Genomic DNA, 12,898 nt, shown 5'->3' on the forward strand with positions numbered 1-12,898 from the left:
TGTCAGGACATACAGTACCGCTGTGTCCATCTTTTAGAACCCCAACCCACCCGCCATCTACAGAAAGGAGCGTGGGCGCTGGACACAAAGCACTCCCAACTGTCATAAATGATCAGAACACAAAAAGGTGAGCACGCCATCCATGGTTAAACATTGCATGTAAAAACATTGACCCCGATAAAAGATGGGTGAAAGTTGTGTGAGATGGATGGGCGGGGGAGGGTTGAGCGGGGTGTTTCGGGGAGGGGGAAGGTAGTGGTGGTAGGAAGGGTCAGGTGTGGGATGAAAAGGAGAGATGCATTCTCGGGGTGAGGGCATTCACACAAGGATGTTGCATTATAACTTATTTTTTTTATATATCATTTTTGTAGACAAGCAAGAAGTCAAGAAACATTTTCTTCCACCCTCTACTCTTATGTTACCAATTAAAGAATTGAGCTGTAGATACCTTAAGTGCAGCAGAATGTCCTTTTTCTTAACATGCTGTGTTAGGAGGAATCATATGAGTATGTCAGCTTCAATGACTGCAGTAGACAAATGAGAAATGTTTTGAGTGGATTAGTGACGACATTAAGATGACTGAAGTCATGACACTCTCACAAAAGCCACAGTAACTTTGTTTTTGTTATTGTGTGTTTTTTGTGCATGCAGAACATGAATATCCTATAGTGAATCCCGGAATGATTGATCATCCGTCAATTTGCTGTGAGAATTTGCAGAGATAGACGATGCTTACTTTTAAGATGAATGGCTTGTCAGCCAAAAGTGGCAGACAAACAAACACATGACAAAGAAAAATCACTTTTGCTCACATGCACACACCCTTTGATATATGACAACATTTGCCATTATCAAAACAGAATTTTATGTATGATCTCAAACTTAAGGATGGGGGTGGAAAAATACACTCACAGGAATACGAAGGTGAACAAACATTAAATGTTATTCCTGGTAATTTGCCATCATCTGTGTTTTTGGTAGTCTACTGAAGAGAGTTCATGATAAATAAATTCTAAAAATTAATATAGAAATAATAATAATAAAAAAAACAGATGCACCTCATTTGGTTCAACATAGGGAAAGAAAACCAAATAACTCACAGTCGAGCAGGTTTACAGACTGATTTATTTTGTTGTTTTGTGCAGACAAGACTGGATCCCCTCAAGCTTCTAATCTACTCTGATTCTGGAACATCCAATACCGTACTATCGGCCACAAGTCATTTCGTTTACCCATGTACACATATTGAGCTATTTCTCTTCTCTGAACTAGAACTCCATTTTCACTATACGATACAAAAAAAAGCACAATATAATTGTATTGTTTGCTTATGCAGTATGTTGTGTTTGTTTTTTTCTTTGGAGGTAACAGTGTGTTATCAATACTGCTAGCATATGTTACCAATTGTGGCTTAAAAGAACAACATTCCAAAAAAAATTATATAATTCTCACAATTACGAATTAAACAGCATAAGAATTTTGTTGGGCTGAATGGAATATATGGCTGTCAAGTACATGTCCGTGACGTGCATACACACCTTCCAACAATTAACAATCATGCCAGTGTTTTTCAAGCTTTTTTGAGCCACAGCACGTTTTTTACAAGGGAAAAATCTTGCAGCACACCACTTACATCACTAAGTCTATTGGAGGAATGAGGATATCAGCTACGTGTTGCCACACGGACGAATATTACATTGCTCTCCCAGTCTTTACACCACGGACACTTGACAATGACATAATATTGCAGAAAATGATTAATAAATGTTAATAAGGAAAAACTGAGGCTGCACAGTGAACGAGTGGTTAGCGCGCAGGCCACACAGCTAGGATACCCGGATTCGATTCCCGTTTCGGGCATCTCTGTGTGGAGTTTGCATGTTCTCTTCATGCATGCGTGGGTTTTCTCCAAGTACTCTGGTTTCCTCCCACATTCAAAAAACATGCTAGGTTAATTGGCGACTCCAAATTGTCCATAGGTATGAATGTGAGTGTGAATGGTTGTTTGTCTATATGTGCCCTGTGATTGGCTTCGCGACCCTAAGACAGCTGACAACATTACTAGGTGACGAGTGCATGTGTGACGTGAGCATACTCGAAGCGGGAAGAGGCGGGATATAATGCTAGCAGTATGGAACCTCTGCATACAGCCCCTTTCATTCTAAAACTGCATTTGGTAGCATTGACGCAATGACCCATTCATATAGACAATTATTTGCTGTGTATAATTATATGTTAGTTACTGTCAAACATTTGATTCATACATGTACATAGCTTTGACATTTGACAAAAGAAAATGCATGCATACATTAGCTGTCATACACTACATGACCTTGAGTCAGATGTACTATTTGCATTCTACAAGAGTAGGAAAAAAAAGGAGCTGCTGAATGATGGTAATCGACAATAATCACTGGTTTTCTCTCCCACTTGGTCAGTCACACTGCCAACATCTTTGTCGGCACACCCAAAAAAGACATTGCAACACAGTTTCCCCTCAGGTGCAACATTGCCATAGTTCATTAATCTTTTCAAACTTGCCCACTTCCATCAACCCTCATACGTACCACTAATCCTTTTTATTAATGTGGCAAATGAACCTGCACAAGAAGGATGACTCCCCCAAGGATTCCATCATTACCATGGTGTGTACTAACGGTTATTTGCGTAGCATGTCAGTTCATGAAACACAGACCAGACAAGGCTACGAAAGAATCAAGAATCACTTAAAGGGACTGTATGCAACTTGGTACAAAATACATTTTTTTAAACCCAAAATCTGTAAGAACTATCGGCCACCATATGTGACAATTAGTGGTTCAAAAGAACCGACTGAATAAAAAATGTCTGTGTTCTTCACAGTTGCAAATCAAATTGCATAAAAATTGCTGTTCAGCCCAAAGAAGATGATTTCCGTTCATGGCTGTGCACGCAAGCGACAGGCAAACTGTTGTTATTACAGACTATATATTCAATGATAGCTAATGTTAGTAGCTATCGGTAGCTGATGCATGTATGTTACATGGAGCATCAGCGCAGGAAGAAGGAGGGATACAATGCAAACAGCATGTTCCAAGGTTATTGCCCTCTAAGCAGCTGACAGTTGCAACAGTTGCAAACAGTCCTTCTAAACTTAAATTGAATATAAAATGCAAACATTTGGAGTAAATCTGACATTTTGCTCACTTTCTGTCAAATAATACTGCATCACAGGTCCTTTGTGTGTATGTCCAAAATAATGATATGTGAATTAGAGGCCTGATTTTGATCAACAGTCTGGTATTCACCACCATCACCATCACAGACTAAACTACGATATCATGTTCCTATTGCTGAGGTATGGTATGATTAGCACATCAAAGCATAGTGTGGAGTAACTGATCTATTGGCTCACACATGCTTTAAGCACTTGCATCTTTTCTGCCATGTAAAAAAAAAATTCCCTCAGAGCAATTTCATCTTTACACACAATATGTTGGAGCTACACAGTTGCATCACTGTGAGTCCAATATATTGCCATTAATCATGCACCCGTATACAGTGTTTTGCCATATTACCATAACAAAGCGCGTGGAAAAAAAAGAGACCCATCTCACAGTCACAGGCCCATCACTTAATAGACAGCCCTATTTTCACATTCACCATGGAAATTAGCTAAAGGTTAACAATGCACAATGTTTTAAAATGTGAAAAATGCTCACACGCTCACCGCTCTCATTAGATTTGTTTTTGGTAAACAAAAATGAAAATACGTATTCTAATTGATTTATCATGGTGCCTAATACACCATCACACTGACTACTTATATGCCCGGTACGCTCAGCAAAATCATATTAATGTGTCCTCAACCCGAGCCCAGGGATCTGATGTACCGTGTGTGGTTAATGTACAGCCACTGGGCACTTGTTATGCTAGTGAACCATATCTGTGTCTTCCCTTTAGATGAGATTAGATTTCATGTTCTTGTCACTGTACCATACAGGTACCTCTGTGTGAAATGCACAATACTAAAAGTGACTGATGCTGAAACAGCAGTGATATTACGCTTGGTTTCTTAGAAGCTTGTGTTGCCTGGTGAAAGTAGGACAGCGTTTTAATGCTTTTTTGCTCACTGTTGTTTCCTCTAATGTTGGTCCCTGGAGGGTAAATAATAAGTGAAAAAAAAAGACAGTCAAGGCCAGGATTGCAACTATTGCTATCAGTGTGTTGGGGGTCTCTACAAAGCCACACAGAATGATGACGCCACTTTAAATGTCTCCTATTTCTATTTCCCAATGTTATCTATTAAATACGAGGAGGTTACCGGTGGATTTTCACGCTTTGCTGCAGCCGCTCTCGACCTTTCTCCTCTCTCCGTCTACTTGTTAATCAATTTACTTTCAATTTTCTTATTTATTGATCGATGCTGATGCTGCATAGAAGTGACTCCAGAGAGCCGAAACAGAATGGCTTTTCAATCCAGGAGAAAAAAAAAAATCAATTTAAAAGCTATTCCCTAAAGCTTTAGCCGTGTCTTTGCCTTAAACATCCTTGTTCGCTTAGTTGCTTATTTCACATCAACATCAAACAACAGCAGGTGATTGATGACGTTAGTTACTCTTGAGGAAACAACGTAAAGACTAAATCCCTTCATCAGTTTGCGACACCGCTGCTTTGTTTTGAGACTGCATGGAAATATGACATTTTTTTAATTCAAATTGCTTTTTAAAATGTCTGTATCTTGGACTGTCCATGGTCACAGTGTACAAACCAAGACCAAAATATAAATTCAACATGTCCTACAGCCCGATACTGGCTAACTATGTTACCACAATCAATAACTGCCATTTAATCTCCACTTTTGAATAGCACAGTGAGATGTCTTGGAATTGATATAACTGGAAAAACAGACGGTCGGCAAGTCTCCAAAGATTGGTACTAGGCATGAGGCATGAGAGCAAAAATAAATGACTTTTTCTCCTCATCGGAAGAGCTTGATATGAAAAAAAAAAAGTCAAGTGGTTGAGTGAAGTCAGAAACAACAAATAACTGAATGCTTCAGAAATTGGAGGACTCTGACATGACAAGATGCAAGAATTTCCGAATCTGTTCTTAATCTGATAAGTTATTCTATGTGATAAGAGGATGCATTTTGAATAGATGACACAATCATTGATCAAATTTATAAAATTCTGTGAGTGTGAGGCACATCTTCAGCTCAGTTTAGACGTTCCAGGTAAAATAAGGTTCCATTAAAGGCCATACTTAAGCATGTACAGTACATAAACATCATCAATCAAATAGCCCAAGTTATTGGAAAATGTACGCACTTAAGTGTCTGCGGAGTGCATTATTTGTGCTATGAACGGCACAATATAAAAACCACTGAGTGTTTGGGCTCCTTTTGATCATCTGTCAGAATTATTGATTCCAATAAATCCTTCGTAAAGTGCAAGGTGACTGAAAGAATCAATGAAGATGTGCTTACTGTATAGTGTCATATCTCATGTGCTATCCTGGTTGTCACCTTCACAGCCACCCATGTCATCACCTTGTCTCATCCCCTGCCCTCCCCTCCCATCCCCTCCCCTCGCCACCAGCCACACTCCCCTCGCCACTCACCCAAACTGGCGAACACAGACAAACTGAATGCCTCTTTTGACTGCTACCGCTCACACAAAAAAGGCATTAAATGGGAGCACAGATGCAGTAACCCGGAGGTACGCAATGACAGGAGTCTCGTCCGGCGTCACCCGCGTAATTCCTCTAACTCTCCTGGATAGACCTTATCACTCTCATCTCTACCTGCCGTTATCAATCTTCCCTGTGCAGCCTCAGCATCATTACACGAGAGTATTTCACTAAGAACGCCAACATAGATTTCACTCCTTTTTTTTTTTTTGCTGCCTTGCACCGGCCACTGCAGTCTGGCGGCACGCCAAGCATTGCCATGCAGCTCAACACTGCCACCTAAAGCATCAGTACCACCGCCAGCCAAGCCTGACCCACTGACAACTCTCTCACTCAGCCCCCACCCCCCGCCCCCCCCGTCCTCTCTCGCTACTCCCCCACTTCTGCTGCTCCCTGTATTTGTCCATGTGTGTTCTATTAGATTAGAACAGTTTGTTGTGTAGTGGTGCTTTATTAGCAGAAAAATTAATAAGGCTTTAATGAGAAAAAAAAAAAGCAGCATGGATTACGTTGAAATTTGAGGCTCATTATTGGCTAATCCTTTTTGAATTGGATGTGTATCAATCCCAGACAAGCCTCACTCAGTTTGTTAGTGTGCTTTGAGAGGAAGAATTTAATTCAAGCTTTGATGATGTGGCAAAGCTGACTGTAACATTCACATTTGCCACTGCGGCTGACTAATTGTTGCTTGCTTTTACTGTTTGCAAGTATTGAAAAGGTTTCAGTCTTTTGTGATATTACAATACATACCAGAACACAGAAATAAACACAAAAAAAAACATGAATGCAATCAAGAGTTTTATGAGAGGTGAAACGTCTGCTATTTTTTTTTTTTTTTTTGAGAATATGTACCTGTTTGTCAGGTTTGAGTAGATAGGCAAGAAAAAAATGTTTCTTTCACAAAGAACAGTGAGTCACAGTTGTTGACTTTTTTTTAACCAGTGATCTAAATCAGGTGCTGAATACACAAAATAAGGCAGCCACTCACACACTTTAAGTCCAACTTGAGCATACTTTTCATGTCCCAACCATTAGTCTTTGATTGTACCCCCAAAATTATGTAAGTGGTGGTCGAGTTCTTAACCAAATATATAATAAGTGGATGTTTCAGTTCATTTTTGTATCTTTAAGTTTGAGGAGAATTATGTGTGCTTCCTTTACTATTTTGTTGCATCAGTAACTTAAGTGTGAGTCTCAAATCTTAACTGGCACTTTAGCACTGTGGAACAGGGCAGTTATAGGCAGTACTTATAGACCAGTAAAAGTGCTCTTTTACCTGCTGTCTGGTGTGCAAGGGCCCCTTCGTCTTGAACCCTCCTTGGGAGCTGCACTCTGAGGCACTGAAGTGGTCTGAGCTTGTGGAGGACCTCTTGGAAAGGGTGTCACAGCCCCCGACGAACGTGTTATCCAGTGGGAGCTCCTGAATCACGTGGTGCTTCTTCACTGAAACCGGTGTATCAGCCTTGAGGTGGAAGGCTGATTGCGGTGAAGCAGATTTGTAGTGTCGGGCCAGGTCAGGGCTGCTGGGCTTGAAGGTGGTGGTAGGTGTGGCATTCCAATCAAAGCGTCCGATCCCTTGATCTTCCAATTCGGTGGGCAGACTGATGGTTCCGTTGATTGGCTCATGGGCAGGATCGTCGGGTTTGTTCCCCTCAATCGTGACAAAGTTCAGCAAAGAGCTCTTTGGAGATTTCCTTTTCTTGCGCTTTTTCTTCTTATTCTGCTTGTTTTCTGTATTTGGTGACATCCACTCAGTGCCCTGTTTTTTCCTCTGTGCAGCTTTAAACCTGGAAGTGTGACGGCAGCGCAACAGGACAGTAACAAATATGACAATTATCACCACTAAGGCGCCAGTCACAAAGGCTATCATTATTGTTAAATAGTCCCCGCTTTGATAAGTTTCACCGCTATCGCTCATGTTCCGGTCAATTGGTGTTTCCATCCTACGTCGGATGAGATCATTGATGAGTGTGTAGTTGCCAACAGTATCATTGACATAAAGGAACACCAGCACCAGAGTATGAAGGGATTTGGGGTATCCTAAATCACTGATGTTGACCACTAATCTATGCAAGCCCAGGTCGCTCACTGCTGGCTTTTCCTCCAGGGTGATATTTCCAGTGACAGGGTCAATCCTGAACAGACCCTTGTTGTTGCCGCTCACGATAGTATATTTGAGTTCAGCGTTCATCCCTGTATCGCCGTCTACTGCAAACACCTCTGCAACCACAGAGCCAGGGATAGAGGACAGAGGGACTAGTTTAAAAGATGTGTTGGAGGGCGGGTAAATGACAACCGGGGTGTTGTCATTCACATCAATGACATTGATGGTCACCTTAGCAGCCGAAGAGCAAGGTGGTCTGCCACTGTCCACAGCCCTCACATCAAAAGTGTAGGAGCTCTGTTGCTCCCTATCAAATGACACATTGGACTTTATCACACCAGAGAAAGGGTCCAGTATAAAGTTTTCATTGTCATTTGGAATGGAAAGAGAAACTGCAGCATTTTCTCCAGCATCGGAATCCGTCACAGTTATCACCCCAACTGTGCTGTATTTAGGAAGATTCTCCGAGACAAAAAACTGAAAGTGGTTATGTGTAAATTTGGGGTTGTTGTCATTTTCATCCAGCACAGTGACAATGACTGCTGCCTGTGTCTGGAGAGGAGGCGTCCCATTATCTCTTGCTGTTACAGTGAAAAGGAACCGATCCTGATCTTCACGGTCAAAAACTCTGGATGCAGTCAGAACCCCCGTTTTGCGGTCGAGATCAAAGAACGATGCGTTCGGTCCCAGCTGATAAACGATCTCTGCGTTTTTTCCACTGTCCTCATCCGTAGCACTAAGAGTGGTAAGGAACAGGTCGCGTTTGTTGTTTTCCATGACCGCCAGCTCAATGACGGGTTGAGTGAAAATAGGTGGGTTGTCGTTCTCGTCCTCCAGCCTCACTCTCACCAAGGCAGTCTGATTCAGACTCGGTTTCCCGGAATCAGAAGCCACGATTTTAAAGTTATATTCCTTGGTCCCTTCATAGTCCAGCAGTGCAGATGTCTCCAACAGATACTGGTTGTCATACACAGCTTTCAGATGGAAGGGCACATCCTTCTCGATGAAACAAATGACCTTGCCGTTGATGTCAGTGTCTTTGTCCGACACTGTGATGAGAGCTATCTTGGTATTAATAGGATCCTTCTCAGAGAGGAAAACAGTGCCATTAATGGGACTGATTATGTATCTCAGGTCTATATTGGGTGGATTGTCATTAACATCAGTCACATTTATTGAAATAATAGCTCTGGCAGGGCTTGGGCTGCCATCACTAGCCACAACAGAAAGCTTATGGATTGCAGTCTCTTCCCTGTCCAAAGGCCTCTGCACTGTGATTAGGCCAGATGTCGTATTCAGTGCAAACAGCCTTTTTGTAGCAGGTGACACCTGAGCCCCAAACACATATCGAATCTCTGCGTTCGTCCCTACATCTGCATCTGTGGCTTGAAGCTGTACAACAGATGTGCCAATAGGGGAATTCTCTGGAATGTGCACCTCCACCTGACTCTCCTTAAACACAGGTCTGTTATCGTTGACGTCCGTTACGGTAACTTGCAGGATGGCGGTGCTGGACTTCTGCGGGCTGCCACCGTCCTCCACTTTAATCTTCATCACATATGTGTCCTTCTGTTCTCTGTCCAGATTCTGCTGCACAATAAGCTGGGGCCACTTCTCCCCCTCGGGTGTTTCCACTATGTCTAAACCAAAAGCACTTTGCCCGTTGATCAACTCATATTTGTGGACACTATTTGGCCCGGTGTCTGGGTCAGTGGCTGAAGGAATAGCGAAGCGGCTGTTAATGAGAGTGTTCTCTGGGATGGAGATGTTGATCACAGGGGATGGAAACATTGGTGCATTATCATTTGTGTCTCTGACAATTATCTTGATCTTAATAAGCCTGAAATAATCATTAGGCAGGATGACCACTTCAATTTCAAAGGAGCACTCAGTGTCCTCAAAGGAGGGACCAGGGCATAACTTCTCCCTGTCTATTCGGTTTGATGTAGTGAATATCTCACCAGTGCTGCTCAGAACACGGACCAGAGGGTTATCTCCTGCCTTGGAGACGAGCCGGTACACAAGATTAGCACTTGCTCCAGTGGCAGCATTTGTATGAGAAATGTTAAGGTCCCTCGGTATATTTCCAATGAGCACATTTTCTTGCAGCTCCTCCCTGATGGGGTAGATTAGTTCTTGGGCTATTGATGGATCAAGCCAGATACAGGCGAGTAGGGCACCCAACAGGTAATAGTCTTTTAGATCCATGACAGAGGAAGTGAAGCAAATGTTTTTTTTTAAGAAACTGTAGTTGACAGGAATCTTCCAAACCTAAAAATACATGAAGAGCATCTCTTTAGTTAAACAGCTTTGCAAAGCAGCATGATGATAAATCATGTAGAGATCTATAGATATGATACTGATAATCATTATAAATTATAAATATTTATCAGTACATTTTTGCACGGCTATTATTATTATAAAAATAATAATTAATCAACATCATAACCCTGCATCAATCATGTTATTTGTGTGTGTTGCACCATTTGAACATCCTATGCATGTTATCCCACAATAAATTAAGTACTCTATCAATTTTACACACAAATTTAGAGCTTAAATTCTGCTTGGCATCAAGTGGTTGGCATCGCTGAAGCTTACAAAATAGGATCAGTCAAGATGTTTAATTCTTTGACAACAAAGCTCCATTCTTAGTTTTACTTTGCAGTCAAATGTGTAATATCACCAAAAAAAAAACAACTCCATTATTAGCTCATTGTCCTTTCATATTCCTCAAAGACATTGCTGGTATTTGGCAATTAGGTCGGGTGAAAACAATTTTGGAAAAGCAGCTTGCGTCAACAGTACTCATGTGTCATTTCACCCCACCCGTCAATTTAACTTCACTAATACGGAAAACATTTAAGTGTGTGACCTGCGGCTGTTGCGGTGATCAGCGTCTCATCCTCCTGCAACCAGGTGGTCAGTGGTTTGCGGTGTTTTCCATTTACACGTCTCCCCAAATCAATGCTCAGCTCCCGGTTGAAAAAACCTAGTTGCTACCTGTTAACGTGGAAGCGCCGGCGAGGTGAACGCAAGACGACCCACTTGTGTCCTCTCATGGTTCAAGTCCACCGAGCTCCATCATCACTCAAGCTGGCATGCAGCCACAAGCACGGAAAAAGAGATGATAAAGCCTGAAAAAAATGTGTAAAATGACCAGATTCGGTCCTCCTCGGTGTTGCAAAATGAGGCGAAAAAATTCAGCCAAGAGGCGTTCAATGTCACAGCAATGCGCAACGTTTACGCACCGCTCATCCTTGCGCTCTCACTGCCGGAGCTGAATATATTGCTCTAACTCTCGCTTGTCTATTCACAGGAGGGGTGGTGAAATACACCGACGCCCCCTCACCCCGCCGAACCTCAGCCATTGGTCAAGCCCGCATTCTTTCAGCAGTGTCGACACACGGAATAGGAACACGATTGGCCGGGAGCAACGTCACTTATTGCGGACTCGAGGGCTGTCCGCGATGGGATGCTCCATGAAGATGCTGCAGGCTGCGGAGACGTTTACCCATCATCCCAAAAGGCTTACAGGGGGGGTGATGATGATAATGGTGAGGACGACTGAGGTACTGTTGCGAATATTTTATAACAAAATAGTGAAAGTCCTCTCATAATGGCTGCCTCTCACTAGGGAAGCATCAAAAGCGTGAGCCAACCTGTAGGCTGTTGTCAGGTAGGATGCTCTAATTGGGATGGACACGCAAACGCACCAGACCGAATCACTTTCCTAAAAAAAAAACTATATATGGCATTTAACCTTTTTTTTAAACAATAAGACTTGCTAAAGTATTAAAGCTGCAATATAGTCACTTTTATTTGATGTCAAGACAGAGAAACTGTTGTCTAAGCATGTTTGCACAGGTTGCATATTTGTGTTGTGTCCACTGCACTTGGCAGCCTGCGGGCACTCATCAGCATTTGTTTCTAAGAAATAACCTTGACAGTTATCCCAGTCATCAAAGTCATACAGTGGCATGTGTGTGTGTGTGTGTGTGTGTGTGTGTGTGTGTGTGTGGAGGGATGCACTCTTTGTATAATGGGACAAACTGCCTTCCTTTTTTAAAAGTTTATTCCTCATTCTAAATGAATTAAGGGAGCAATGGTGTGACTTTGGTTTTGCACACGACTGCGGACAATCTGACTTGACAAGTTTCAACATCAACAAGAGAGGGTTTAACTGTGAAGCCGAGGAATCCCAAAATTACATGTCAAAAGTGACATAAGGTAACTAAAAAAAAAAGCAGCAGACTTAACAAAATGGAAATCAGAGTCAGCCATACAGATCAAGCCATCATTTAATTCCCGCCGTCATCCAATAATTACTTAATTCAAATGCAGTAGATAACCCTCAATTTCATCCATGGCTGTCTGCCTGTGCTGCTGCTGCTACTGCTGCTGTAGAAAAAAAGCAAGCTGCCTAAGCCAAAGGCTGCAGTGGGCTGTCATGGTGAACACTGCCATCTTCAGGCTGGCTTTGACACATACTTGAACTGTGCAGTCACTTTGACTTCAAATAGCAGCATCGCTGTATGCACCATTCAAACCAAAGCGAGGCATGATTCCAGAAGAAATGGCACGATTCATAGCATGTTAACAAAGACGCACAGTGAGAGGAGGTCCCAACGTTCACATGTGGAACCCTTTCTGTTGAGGTGAAGATCGAGGCGCATTGCCCTGTCAACAGTCCATTAGCACACCCAACCTGGTGGCCTGAGCCTTTTTTTGCCTCTGGATCCAGCCATCAGTCTGCTTTTGCTGTGAAGGAATGACCTGTCACTCCAGTTTCAAAACCCGACTCTATGCTATGTGGAGAAAAAGGTGACAATGTCATTCCTCAAGTAATGTGAAGGGGAGCTTTTGTTGATTAATTGAAAAACAAATCAAGGATTTAGTATCATCAAAAACAGTCCTCAAGAAAAGGAAATTGCACCTTCTAACTTGTCTTTCTCTCACTCACACGCAGACACTCACGTGCACATGACTCACAGGTGGGTGTCGAGCAAATGAAAGTGGTGGTTTGACTCCTGTTCCTCCTGAGACTTTGTTTAGTATTTTTTTTGACACGACAGAGGGGAGGGTAGAAAGCAACTCATGAATATTAGATGGTGAGGGTCAAGT

The 12,898-nt window shown here is 42.3% G+C and overlaps 1 protein-coding gene and 1 long non-coding RNA gene across 5 annotated transcripts in view; one reads left to right on the forward strand and one right to left on the reverse strand.

Annotated features, from left to right (window-relative positions):
* The window catches only part of pcdh9 (protocadherin 9), a 213,441-nt gene extending 202,395 nt beyond the window's left edge, over window positions 1–11,046 (reverse strand). For all 4 annotated transcript variants that reach the window (XM_058089203.2, XM_058089201.2, XM_058089202.2 and 1 more), the window contains exons 1-2: window positions 10,650–11,046; window positions 6,947–10,045 (exon numbers count right to left, since the gene is read on the reverse strand). In XM_058089203.2, the coding sequence (XP_057945186.2) occupies window positions 6,947–9,982 (3,036 nt within the window). In that variant the 5' untranslated portion in view covers window positions 9,983–10,045; window positions 10,650–11,046. The remainder of the gene's footprint in view (window positions 1–6,946; window positions 10,046–10,649) is intronic.
* Window positions 1–12,898, forward strand: part of LOC144901593 (uncharacterized) — a 137,791-nt gene that overhangs the window by 29,808 nt on the left and 95,085 nt on the right. The window contains exons 2-3 of the long non-coding RNA XR_013629647.1: window positions 11,094–11,346; window positions 11,412–11,453. This is a non-coding gene — a long non-coding RNA (uncharacterized LOC144901593). The remainder of the gene's footprint in view (window positions 1–11,093; window positions 11,347–11,411; window positions 11,454–12,898) is intronic.

Source organism: Doryrhamphus excisus, linkage group LG13 (assembly GCF_037039965.1).
Source record: "Doryrhamphus excisus strain RoL-2023G ecotype Guam linkage group LG13, RoL_Dexc_Guam_v1.1, whole genome shotgun sequence".
Taxonomy (NCBI): domain Eukaryota; kingdom Metazoa; phylum Chordata; class Actinopteri; order Syngnathiformes; family Syngnathidae; genus Doryrhamphus; species Doryrhamphus excisus.